At 39.1% G+C, this 13,462-nt stretch overlaps 1 protein-coding gene across 1 annotated transcript; it reads right to left on the bottom strand.

Annotated features, from left to right (window-relative positions):
• Window positions 1–902: 902 nt before the first annotated feature.
• On the bottom strand, window positions 903–10,867 carry LOC114361993 (probable phytanoyl-CoA dioxygenase). The gene is made up of 7 exons (XM_028317226.1): window positions 10,828–10,867; window positions 7,787–7,894; window positions 7,130–7,241; window positions 6,230–6,385; window positions 3,513–3,659; window positions 2,460–2,606; window positions 903–968 (listed from the first exon to the last, which is right to left on the bottom strand). The coding sequence occupies exons 1-7, from the start codon at window positions 10,833–10,835 to the stop codon at window positions 903–905; spliced, it is 744 nt and encodes a 247-aa protein (XP_028173027.1). The 5' UTR covers window positions 10,836–10,867.
• Window positions 10,868–13,462: the final 2,595 nt, after the last annotated feature.

The raw sequence follows: 13,462 nt of genomic DNA, 5'->3' as shown, positions 1-13,462 counted from the left end.
TATGATGTCGTCGGTCCACCTTGTGGGTGGACGTTCCACGCTGCGTTTTCCGGTACGCGGCCTCCATTCCAGGACCTTCCTGCCCCATCGGCAGCCTGGCATCGGCGGCCCTGAGTCCGCTGACATAGAAATGAGGAGATCCGTAAATGAACTAAATTCGCTACTTTAGTTCATTTACGGATCTCCTCATTTCTGATTCGATCTCGTAAAGAAACTCCGAGCATAGCCCTCTCCATAGCACGCTGTGCAACTTTGAGCTTCTGTATAAGGCCTATAGTGAGAAGCCACGTTTCCGAGCCATAAGTCATCACTGGTAACACACATTGGTTGTAGACTTTCGTCTTCAGGCACAGAGGTATTTTGGATGAAAAGATGTTGCGTAGTTTCCCGAACGCTGCCTAGCCGAGTTGGATTCGACATTGACCCCCTTTTCGAAATTGGACCTACCTAGCTGGATCGTTAATTTGTCCGAGGTAGACATACTTGTCAACAATCTCGAGGATTGAGCTCCCAACCGAAACTGGGTAGGGCGCAACATGGACATTGGACATAGGTAAGCTTTGTTTTGTCCATATTCATCCTCAGGCCTACCTCTTAGGAAACTCGATTAAGGTCTTTGAGCATTGTGCCAAGATCTTACAACGATTCTGCCATGACCACAATCAGTATCGTGGGCAAACCGAAGGTGAGTGATGTACTCGCCATTAATGTTTATGCCGAATCCTTTCCATTCAAGGAGTTTGAAAGCGTCTTCCAATGCAGTGGTGAACAGTTTAGGAGATATAACATCTCCCTGCCCAACGCCTCACTGCAGAGGAATCGTCCTCGTGTTCTGCTCCTTTACTCGGACCGACATGGTGGCGTTTTTGTACAAGCACTTCAGCACCTCGATATACCGATAGTCAATACGGCACCGCTGAAGAGACTGTAAGCACTGCCCAAGACCCGATCGAATCGAAGACCGCCATCTACGAACGCCAAGCATAGTGGCAAGTTATACTCCTCAATCTTCTGTATAACCTGTCGCAGCGTAAGCGCACAAAAATGTGCCAGTGTATTAAAAAAAAATTAAGAAAAATACTTAAAATATTTACATATCTCATAAAAAAAAACAAAGTACAAAACTAATAATCAGGTAATCTTTATTAGTAGCTAATCTGATATCTTTAGGTTCTCTATACGTTCGCAAATTTTCTTGTGACGACTCATGCCTAATACCTATAACAGATTTTTAGATAACTATGCAAAACCCGAAAGTACCGAAAGAACCGGGTTTTGAATTTTTAAAACCCGGTTCTTAAGCTGTCGAAAAAACCCGGGTTTTCCCGGTTCTTTCGGTTCCGGGATTACCCGGGTACAAACCCTACCTGGGACCACCCTTTCATGGGTTTCATTTGCCGTGAAGCTGTAATACTGACTGTAATAAGTATTGGTGGTGAAAAAGGAGTCACATCCCATAATTTTATGTGGTGTGGTTAAATTGTAATTATAAATTAAACATCTTGCTTGACAGCCACCGTTCCCGAGAGAATGCCAGTTCATCATCATCATCATTTCAGCCATAAAACGTCTACTGCTGAACATAGGTNGCCTCTGAACTCTTCTTACGCTGTTAGGGTTGCTGTCTAGTGAAAAAATAATTAATCTACTTATTTGTAATGAGGTACGTATGTAGGTAAGTAAAAATAACATTTCAAATATACCTAATTAAGATTAAAAAAACTTGTTCTATTACAATGTCTTCATTCATACCTACCTATTTTAACATAAGACAGATAAATTAAACATACTATTATAGAAAAAAAAGAATCCTATACTATCCTAAGAATTTTATTATTGATTACCTACATGGCCAACATACATTTCAGCATCTTTGGGAAGCGAAAAAAAAAGATAAATCCGGTAATTTCTTTTCGAATTTAAACACCCGAACGCCGCACAATATTTCTTTCTCTTTATGTCCATTTTTAAATAATACTTCGATCATAGAATTATAATCATACTAAAACGCAAGCCAGCGTCCTGACGGGCGAGCGCGTGACACTCGACTGATATAATACCCGCCGGCGGGGGCTTCGCTGTAGGTAATTATCGGATGTACCACGCGGAGTGAGCCAGGCCTGATGACAGGTTGCACGGACTGTCATGGGTCGCGCGACCTGTCATTGGCCTATGCTCGCCGGCGATGGCAATCTGCACGCGTTGGTGTGCTTGAAGCTTTATACAGAAGCTCAAAGTTGCACAGCGTGCTATGGGAAGGGCTTGCTCGGCGTTTCTTTACGATATCGAATCAGAAAATTAAATTAAGATATCCGTAAATGAATTAAAGTCGCTGACATACACCGACGGATTAGCAAGCTGAAGTGCCTCCCGTGACGCTCCCATTCCTCAAGCACCGACCGCTAGACCTAATAGTAGTGTCAATGAATATTCTCTCTACAAAATTGTTAAGTATTTACCTTGGTGGTATTTGGGAACGAGCCGTGTATCAGCAAGGAGTTGATGAAGACAGTGTCTCCAGGCCTCATGGGCAGCGCCACCCACTTTTTCATTGGAGCAAGGAGGTCTAAATCTTTTATCGAGAAGAATAAGCTGTTGACGAAACCCTGTAAACCAATAAAGTTGTCGGTAATCAATAAATCATCATCATCATTCATTTAGTATATATATATAGATCATTTAGTATCCACGGCAGAAGTTCGAGCTATTTCTTGTTGCATATCCCGAAATTGTTCCTTGTCTTTTCAACCGAATGACGTCCACTGCTGGACAAAGGCCTCCCCTAAGGATTTTCACATAGGCTAGTCAAGCTTCCTGCTGCTCTTACTAGATCGTCGGCCCACCGACTGTACTATGTCTTCCAAAATTGAAATTGTCCCTTAACTTGATATTTCGAAAATGGTATGACCATTTTTAATTCAACCTATGTTATGTCTTATATCCGGACTGTGTTTCTTATGTTTCTGCTCGATTTGTATGTTACGAAGATTAACCACAACGAAGAAGCTCTTGGCCTGTATCTCACCTGATGGAAAGTGATAATCAGGCGGATGGTTGAAGCAAGCTTTGCCCGGAATCCACAACCATAGAGGAACTATCTATCTCACTTCTGACTGCTGGAACACAACAATGCTGTTAACATCGTTGTTATGGCGACAGACTTCGGTAAGAGAGTGAATAGGCACTTACAGGGCAGATATCTACCATCCTAGACTGCATCTCACTTAACACCAGGTGCGATTGCGGTCAAATACCTGCCTTGGCTAGCATAAAAAAAAAAAAAAAGATGAAGGTAGCCAGTCGAACTTAAGACAAACCTCTGCGTTAGGGAATCGAACCCTCTGCGTTTGAAGCAGGTGGTCTTACCACTTGACCACAAAGCGGTTACGCCCTTCGTTCGTTCGTTTCAGCCGAAAGACGTCCACTGCTGGACAAAGGCCTCCCCCAAGGATTTCCACGAAGACCGATCCTGCGCCTCTCGCATCCAAGCACCTCCAGATCGTCGCCCTTACCGGTAAGATATGCTCTTCGTATATGATATTAGCCTTGTGCGACCCCGGGATGACGAATAAGCAGCCGTTGTCTTGTGTGGCTTCGTCTATGGCTGTCCAGGTCGTCAGGATCTTGTCTACTGGTCTCAGGGGTATGTGGTACACGTCCTGAAATGAATACGTCTTCTGCTAAAACATACATATTGAGTCTGGAATCATTGAAAGTTATATTTTATTTTTGACATACTAAACTTATACGTATCAATGAAAAATTTTGTGAAAATCTATCTTTACTTCTATACTAATATTATAAATGCGAAAGTAACTCTGTCTATCTGTCGGTCTGTCTGTCTGTCTGTCTGTCTCGCTTTCACGCCTAAACCACTGAACTGATTTTGATGAAATTTGGCATAGAGATAGTTTGAATCCCGGGAAAGGACATAGGATAGTTTTTATCCCGGTTTTTGAAACAGGGACGCGTGTGATAAAGTTTTTCTGTGACAGACAAAATTCCACGCGGGCGAAGCCACGGGCGGAAAGCTAGTATTAAATATTTACAGTAAATTCTTGTGCAAAATATACTTGTAATGTCTTATTTACTCAGAAACTGTATATTACCATGCCTAATGTGACAGTAAGTGAGACTTTTTTTGCAACATCTGTGTGAGTAATAACTAAAGGCTTTGATTTTTCGAATATTATTACGGGTTCAATGACAGTTTAACTTTCTGCCAGTACTGACTTAGCCTACACAGTAGGCATGGAACATTTCATGAATAGCAGGTGAAAAATCATATGAAATGAATTTCATTAATCACACCTGCTATTTTACTTCACAAAGACTGCTATAATTTCACAGTCAACGAAATCACGAATCACATGAATTTCATTCATTCATTCGAGCGAAGTTCGTGAGCGCAGCTCTGCGAATCGACCGAGCGAGTAAGAAGGAATGATTTGATCATGTGCGTGTTAGAAAAGGACAAGAGATGTGATGACGGACGAAACTGGGCATTTTAAATATGAACTTTAAACTCAAAGGTGTAAGGTTTAGATTTCCTTGTCATGATTCGTGTGATTTCATTAGATAGCAGGCAGATGAAATGAATGATTTTCATTAGTCGCGCGTGGTCGCGCGGTTATTAATGTGCTGTGAAACTGTTTGTTTTTTGTTGTGCGACATAAATGAAACAGACATTGTTACATTTCATATTTTAGCTAATTAGCAATCCTTCATCATAATTCATACTTCATTAAAAGTAGCACATTATATGAAAGAGCTACATTAAAACACTGCGAATAAAAATCATTGCCTGTGAAATTTCGCATGTGAAATCATATGAAAGAAAATCATCATTTCATAGAATGAAAATGAATGAAAAATAGCAATCATTTCCATGCCTACTACACAGTAAAGATGACCCAAGCTCAACTGTCCCACCAAACTCAATGACAGGGGGGCGCTACCATCGTTCAACTATATGGTTTCCAACATGGCAAAAATCGGAACCAGCGATCCGGTATTGACGGTGGCGCCCCACTGTCAATGTCATGCATAGGACAGTTCAGTATTTTGGAACTATAGGATCGATTGTTGTGGAAATCTTTGGGGATGCCTTTGTCCAGCAGTGGACGTCATTTGGCTGAAATGAAACGAACACATTAGTTGCAGCAGTACGTAGGAAATGTCACACTCCCAGGCTTTCCATGCAATTTTTCTTGATACATTTACGCCCGTATTCACAAACATTACTATGAGGTCTCACAGTGCGCGTGGACGCACAAGGTGACACATGAAGCAATCACAGAGCTGTATTCAACCATTGAAGTAATATTACTACGTAGTACATTATAACTCAATGTCAGTGTTGGAATTGCGCTCTTCGAAAATTATTGTCTATGGACGATAAAAAGATAGTATTTCTTGAAAAATATAGTACGTTAGGTAAATAGGGATTTAAATGAAAAAATAAAGTTTAATTGAATAAAGAAACCTTTAATAAAAATGTTATTGGTCCAGTTCTCATAGCAAAAAGTATTTAAATAAAAATATGAATCTAAGAATGGTTGAGAATAGTATATTGTCTATGGAATGTTGATCACCATTTCAGCAATTTCCTCTTATATAAGTTGCCAAATGTAAAATTTTAGCTTAAAATAAGGGAAAATGGAACGGAATAAAAAATATAGTATTATCTCGTACTATCTCGTAATTAGGATAGTATATAGTATTTACTATGAAATAATAGTACAAATACTATAATTATAGTACGAATTCCAACACTGCTCAATGTATTCAACGCTGTTCGTTTGATTTGCTGCTTCACTTAAGCAAGCATCGTTTGTGAATAGGTACGGACGTTAATTATTGAAATAAAATTATTTTTGATTTTGATTTTTAGGTGGACGTCCAACGCTGTGCTTGCCGGTACATGGCCTCCATTCCAGAACTTGTCCTCTTAAACACCAGTTGCCAAAATCGTTGGTCTATACCATTGGTTCCCAAAGTGGGGGGCGCGCACCCCAGGGGAGGCGCAAAGACCTTTAAAGGCGGGCGCGGGCCATCTGTGTACTTAAGTATAAAAAACCTGCGACCGCTGGGAGAATGCATTCCAGACTGCTCGACATGACCAATAAATAATCTTGACTGGAAGAGAATTTTTTTGTATGGTCGAAAGGGGGCGCGTCTCAAATAAGTTTGGGATCCAATGGTCTATAATCTATACAGTCACTCTCACCTGGTGAGGAGGATGCCACGGAGTGCCCGGAGGCTTGTTGATGAGCATGCTGTTCATGATGACAGTGTCTTTTGTCAGCAGCTGTGACAGGACGTCCACCATCCGAGCGTCTTCAGTGTGCTTCTGGAACTCTGAGTCGTAACTCAATGAGTTAAGCTGCAATTAAAATACTATTTTGTTATGAACATAATCATCATGGTCATTTTGGTCTCGCCACTGCAGATGGTTTAGTGTGAGTTTACACCAAAGTAACTTCCTCACTAGTGAGCGCGTTAAAAAAATAGATATATGAAAATTGTACTTCTTGAAAGTTTCCGCTAGGGGCGCTGTACAATCCGTCATACATTTAGGGTGGTTCGACCAAACAAGAGTAAATATTAATCTCAGAATAAATCTTCAGTTTCCCATACTGAAGCTGTCAATGTGCCAGTCATACCACAGGTCATACCAGGAGTTATTCTCGGATAAAAGTTTGGTCGAATCGGCCCTTCATGTAATTTTTTTACGCGCTCACTAGTGACGGCGTTTGATGTAAACTCACACTAAGCCCTTAGGAGTGTTACCTTCTTTAGTTTACCAAAGGCAAAGGATATGTTATGGTTTGGTATGGTTGCATAGTACTCAGAACTGTTAGTAAGGTTCAGAGTGGAGGCCACGTACCGGAAAGCGCAACGTAGGACGTGCAACCACAAAGCGGTCCTATGACCTCAAGGTAGCAAGATGGCGCTGGTTGCGCTACTAATCGGTCATTATGGAAATCGTTGGGGGGGCCTATGTTCAGCAGTGGACGTCTTATGGCTGAAATGATGATGATAATGAAAGGATATGCCTTCACTCCACGTTGCCCAAACGGGTTTGAGGAAGGGAAAATATTAATAAAAAGTTTTGCTTCCCCTTTACCTTGTTGACATATTCTTCTGGAATATTCGTCTTCTTCTTCAATTCCAAATCCTCGATGACCGCCATTCGGCCTCTTTTCACTTCTTTATTCACTACTTGCAGGAATCTCTTCCTGGAAACATTCGATGACATCAGTTTAATTCCACATTTTTATACTAAACATCATAATAGTCCCGTTGGCCTCGTGGTAAGCTAATGCACAAGGTTCTCACCAGAATATGACTGGATTGCACCATATTTAACGATAAAACGATTTGTTAGATACATTTTCCGATATCAAAAAACAAACAACAAATAAAAAAACGAACCTGTTATGGTTATACTCGTAGTTAGGTACTGTTAAAGTAAGATGGTGCAACTCAGCCTAAGTAGTCCAGCAGCAGGGGATTCCTCAGATCTTGATTCGGCCAATTCGAAATCGACATTATTGGGCTATTGTCACTTATTATATGTGACTATTCCCACCTCGTTCTCACCGCTGCAACCAGGATCTACAGCTTGACCGCAAATAAAAACCCAACCAGTGAAGGTCAAGTTTGTCCCGGGGGAAAGTTAGACTGTCATTGGACCCGTAACGAAATTATCGCTTTACTATGCTAACATACGAGTATGTAAAGTGCTATGGTGTTTGCCTTGATAAGTTATGGGCGTACTTACCTTAAGTTTTCACAAGCCGCAGTGTCGTAGAACTGCCTGATGACCAGGTACCCATTATCAGCGAAGAACTGCTTCTCTTCAGCTGACAGCTTGTACTCGCGAGCTGACCTGAAAAAGGTGAAGATTTCCTGTCTAAAAGTTTTAGGCTGGGTTGCACCATCTTGCTTTAACTTTAACAAATGTCAAGAATCTGTCAAACTCCATAAAAAAAACACCGGTTATCGTCAAAGTTACGGTAAAAGTGCAACTCAGCCTTAGGATCTCGGTTTCCGAGAGTCAAAATTCTCGTTTCAGTCTATTATAATTATTTCAGTTTATTATAATTATTTCAGTTTATTATAATATAATAAAATATATCATCAAACGCCTTCCTGCTACCTTTATGAGGTGGTCGGTCCACCTGTGGGTGGACGTCCTATGCAACGCTTTCCTATGAAGACCGCTACTGCCGCTACCAACCGTCATTATGGAAATCATTGGTACTACTACTAGTACTCAGCAAGGTAATGCTAAATGTAAACCTTTTTATTTGTCTAGGTCTTTTCTATTATTTAGTACAAGAAGTATCCAAATATGTTTATCCCTTTGCAGAAACCAATTAGATCTTAAACAATGTAGCATTCATCTTAATGTCTCTATCAATGATTACCCTGATCGCTCTTATTATTCTATTCTTTGAGTTAATAGATTCTCTACTATAGGCTAGTTTCCTAAAAAAATTTTTTTAGTCCGTCATGTTTAATATCAAAAAATATCATCATCATCATCATCATCATTTCAGCCACAGGACGTCCACTGCTGAACATAGGCCTCCCCCAATGCTTTCCATGTTGATCGATTGGTAGCGGCCTGCGTCCAGCGCTTCCCTGCTACCTTTACGATGTCGTCGGTCCACGGTCGGTCAAAAAATATATTTTTCATATATTTTTATTTGTCAATCTAACAAATAATTATATAGTTATGGTGCGTTGAAATTCCGCACGACGTCACAACGTGCGGCACTTTTATGCAAGCATTGACGTCACGGGCCTCTTCTTATGAACTTTGGCGCGCTTTATCTCTTTAAATTTTCATTAGTTTGAAAAAGTGAAAAATACCTGTAGAGTATTTTTTGATAAGTTAACTGACGGACTAATTAAAACTCTTGCTTTTTGACCCAGGAAACATCCCTATTGCTCAAACTCACGCAATTTCATTTAGATAGAAGTAAGCAAGTTAGAGATAATTAAGGCAATTTTATTCGTTCGTTTCAGCCGAAAGACGTCCACTGCTGGACAAAGGCCTCCCCCAAGGATTTCCGCAAAGACCGGTCCTGCGTCGCTCGCATCCAGGAGCCTCTCGTGACCTTCACCAGATCTTCGGTCCACCTAGTGGGAGGCCTGCCCACGCTACGTCTTCCGGCTCGTGGTCGCCACTCAAGAACTTTCCTGCCCCAGCGGCCGTCAGCTATTCATGTTTATATCGTAGTTATTAAGGAATGAGCTTACTATAGGCCTCATAAGAAGGCTTAGGGTCACCCAAAGAGCTATGGAGCGTGCTATGCTCGGAGTTTCCATGCGTGATCAAATCAGAATTTTCAGAAATGAGGAGATAAGAATACCAAAGTGACCGACATAGCCTATCTACAGATTTCCTAAAATCAAGTGACAATGGGCGGGGCACATACCTAACTGTGTCCCGCCCGCTGGGGCAGAAAAGTACTCGAGTGGCGACCACGGGCCGATAGGCTTGTGTGGGCAGGCCCCCCACTAGGTGGACCGACGATCTGGCGATTACAGGTCAAAAAATGAAATAATGTAAATTCGAAAATATGTTCAGATCTTTTTCGTAAAAAGAGGTTTATAATAATTTTTAATTAGTACATTATTTTTACTGGGATTGATAAATTCAAATTCTTTGTTTTTAGGTAGGTATTAGGGCTTTTTCAGGGCATTTATTTTATGCGTCCCAAATGTATCTTGCCCTACCACCACTTCGGGACAATATAGGGGAGAGTTCGGTATATTGTACCGCCGGGTAAATTGTACCACCCTCATATTTCGTAAAGTATTTATTGAATGTCTGTAATTGCAACACTCAGCGATACACAACTAAATTCAATTAATATCGGCCATTTGGTTTTTGCCGTGACAACGAACACGTGTGTTTTATTTTGAAGATTATTTTTTCATTATTTTCAAGTAACTTTTGACAATGCATGTTTAGTTTGTAATATTGTTAAATTTAATCACAGGGTGTTTCTAATATATTATTTAGAAGCGTAAATTAGTGTGGATTACAATTATTTGAAAAAATTTTCGATATTTATAAGCTATATTTTTTACCGATTTTTTAAAATCACTATCACCTAGTCGGCTAAATTGTACCACATCAAGTTGTATGGAACTTTACCAAAGGATTTTGAATTTTTTTTTAGTTCATCATATTTTGAAGTTATAATTGCGTAGTTATGTTTGACTAACAATAAATGAAAGCAAAAGACTGGCAAAGTAGATTAGGTACAAGTGTGCGTTACGATAATTGAAATTACAAAACTTTTACTCAAAATCGTGATAACGTGTAAAACAATATCGATTGTCTATGTTATTAACTACTGTTCCTTTTCGTTACCTAATTTGTTATGAATGTATCGTATAATATTTTGCCATAGTTTTTTAAAGGCTTGAAATTTATTGAAATCCAATTTAGTAACCCTGTGGTACAAATTATCGAACCGGTTGGCTAAATTGGACCGAAGCTCTGAACTGAACTCGTATTTTGTTGATTTGTGCTAAATATACAACAATTATGTTGATTAATACCTATGAAACAGTAATTTGAATAATTTCTCTTTAATTATATACCATGAACATTAGCAAAACAAAAGAAAACTATGTGTAAAATGGGATTGAAAAAAACTGGTCCAAATTGCCGGACTCTCCCTTATCGTCTGAAAATGCTTAAATTTACTTTACTTTTTTTGGCAAAAAATTAAATTAGACTCGAAATTAAACCAAATAAAACTCATATAAATACTTGTGTATAACAATAGAAAAACTTACTTTTCCATGGTCTTCAATCCACTGGCTTTCACGATCGACTGTCTTCACTGTGCGTGGTTATAAGTAATTATAAGTGCGCACGTGCGGTTGAAAAAGTTTATATTGTGATGAGATAAGTAGGTGACGTTGATGTGACCTAGCTGAGCCCGCGACTTCGCCCCTGAGCTGAGTTGCACCACCTAATACAGGGTGGAATTTTGTAATACCACCTGTAGGGAAAGTACTTTTAATACTGTAGATAGAAAATTTTACTCAAAGAAAACATTTATTTATTTTTGAAAAGAAAGAGAACTGCATTCAAAGATTACCTTTTTTTTTTTTTCGAAAATTCACTATCATACCATACAATTTTATGTAAATAATATAAGATTTCATGATTTTCCACTCATTTGATTTATCAAGCTTGTTAGAGAGATTTTATCCTTATACTGAACCCTAACGATCAATGCAATAAAACAATATAAAGCTTGTAAATACAGTATGTAATTTTTAACATATTTTAGTTGGTTCGATTCCCGGGTGTGGCAATAACATTTTGGGAAATCAAGGAATGTTTCCTTTGAGTAAAATTTTCTATCTGCACTATTAAGAATACTTTGTGGCATTACAAAATACCACACTGTTAAACAGTAACTATGACGTTAACCGGTGTTTTTGTACGGAGTTTAACAGACTTTTGACGTTTGTCAAAGTTAAAGTAAAATGGTGCAACTAAGCTTAAGAGAGTCTTTGTAAAGACAAAAACAAAAGGAAGGTATTTCTCTTTCAGGATCAGAGGATTTGAGAGAAGAGCTTTGTTTGATATCATTAATAAGTAGAGTGCCAGGAAGGATCTTAATACAGGGGTAGGTTAGTTGTGTGGGTATGTTACAGGCTGACTTTGCAAAGTACAGTATCCAAAAATTTATAAGGTGCTAGTAGGTACTAGCTTAACGGATATATTCGTACTACTTAAAGTAGCATATAGTACGTAACACCCTGACTAGATTTCTGCCCAGCCGCGAATCGAACCCGGGTCCTCTTACTTGGTATTCCGGCAATTCCGACATGTTGAGTTGGGACTAAAGGTGAAGTTCAAAAAGTCCAAGGATATTAATCATGTAGGCATAAAATTAAATAACTATTACCTACTCATACTTACTTATCGTGTAAATAAATATCAAACAAATGTTGAAATGTAGTCGGGGATCAAACCCGCGACCTCTAGTAGGAAGTCCTTTATGTAAACCGACATTTTACTAATGTTTATTAATATGAAATTTAATGAGCAACCATGGTGAATGACAAACGTAAAAGGTAGGCGTACTTAGCTACTACCCGCGGCCTTGTTTGGAAAAGACAGTGGATAGTGAGTAGACACCCGCGCGCGGTTGGCTGTCACTTGCCTGTTATAGATGACCCACGCTGAACTGTCCCGCCAAACTCAATGACAGGGGGGCGCTACCATCGTTCAACTTTATGGTTTCCAACATGGCAAAAATCGGAACCAGCGATTCGGTATAGACGGTGGCGCCCCGCTGTCAATGTCATCGATAGGACAGTTCAGTATTTTGGAACTATAATACATAGGATTAAAAGTGGCACCAAATGGTTCGTGTAATATTACACTTGGCGCTGGCTAGCCAGTTCCTTTGCTTGAACTTGGCTTGACACGCTACCGCGTGTCTAGATAAATTGATTATATTATTTTTTATACAGTTGGCGTTTTACATAAATAGACTGAAAGTTTTTTAGGTACAATACGACTATTATAAAAATAACTTTGCACTATTCTTTTTAAATCTAAAAAGTAAAAACATTACGTCCATATCTGTACATTACGTACTCTGTGTTTAAAAAGTTAACTGTCATTTAAAAAAAGTTAACTCTAAGAAGATCAAAATATCATAATTACAGACTGTTCAACCCTTTTAAAAGAATTAATGAAGAAAAAATGGCTAGACCATTGGCAAGAAAGTATTCAAACTAAAGGAAAATGGTACCACCAGATTAACCATGGAATAGGAAAGCCCTGGTTTACAAAAGGAACCTATAAGAACAGAAAGTTTTATTCTTACATATCAAGATTAAGAATTGGACATGGCCGATTTAATGAACATCTCCACCGGATGAACATGATCACCTCCCCATCATGCTCATTCTGCAATCAAGCTAATGAATCCCTCCATCACATATTCTTCGAGTGTTCTATATTTTCACTCCAAAGACTCATTTTGATAGAAGACTTATTACAAGTATATAAAGAACCAGAAGTCATCCCGCGCTCTCTACCTGATCTTCTCAAAAATGAAAACTGTTTCGTAGCATTATACAAGTTCTTAGTTACCACTAAAGAAGAAATTTGAAGAAATTCAATGCCGAAGTTGAAGGGAAAAAAAAAAAAATTACTCAGTCGGCTTCAAAATGAAAATGTTTCCTCTCTCTCGCGCCGTCTCCGTGAATACAAACTGAAGACTTGGCTGTATGGCGAATGCCTTTGCCTTTTCCTGCAAGAGGAAAGAACGAAACAAAAAAAAAAAAATGTTATTGTGTCATTGTGTGAGGTTATGATCTTAAAAATATTAGAAAATATTGAAAATGTATAGCTATTAGGTTTTTTAATCTACAATTAATGAGAAAGTTTTCTTTCTCCTCT

This window comes from Ostrinia furnacalis, unplaced genomic scaffold (genome assembly GCF_004193835.3).
Source record: "Ostrinia furnacalis isolate ACB-3 unplaced genomic scaffold, ASM419383v2 OfSCF6084, whole genome shotgun sequence".
NCBI classification, from domain to species: domain Eukaryota; kingdom Metazoa; phylum Arthropoda; class Insecta; order Lepidoptera; family Crambidae; genus Ostrinia; species Ostrinia furnacalis.
This window is presented reverse-complemented; position numbering and strand designations above follow the sequence as displayed.

Excerpts from the sequence above, each read along its gene's own strand:
- LOC114361993 (XM_028317226.1), bottom strand. Across the intron at positions 6,386-7,129 it reads CAGAAGAATATGTCAACAAG|CTTAACTCATTGAGTTACGA; the intron begins GTAAAGGGGAAG and ends TTTTAATTGCAG. Across the intron at positions 3,660-6,229 it reads CGTGGCATCCTCCTCACCAG|GACGTGTACCACATACCCCT; the intron begins GTGAGAGTGACT and ends TATTCATTTCAG.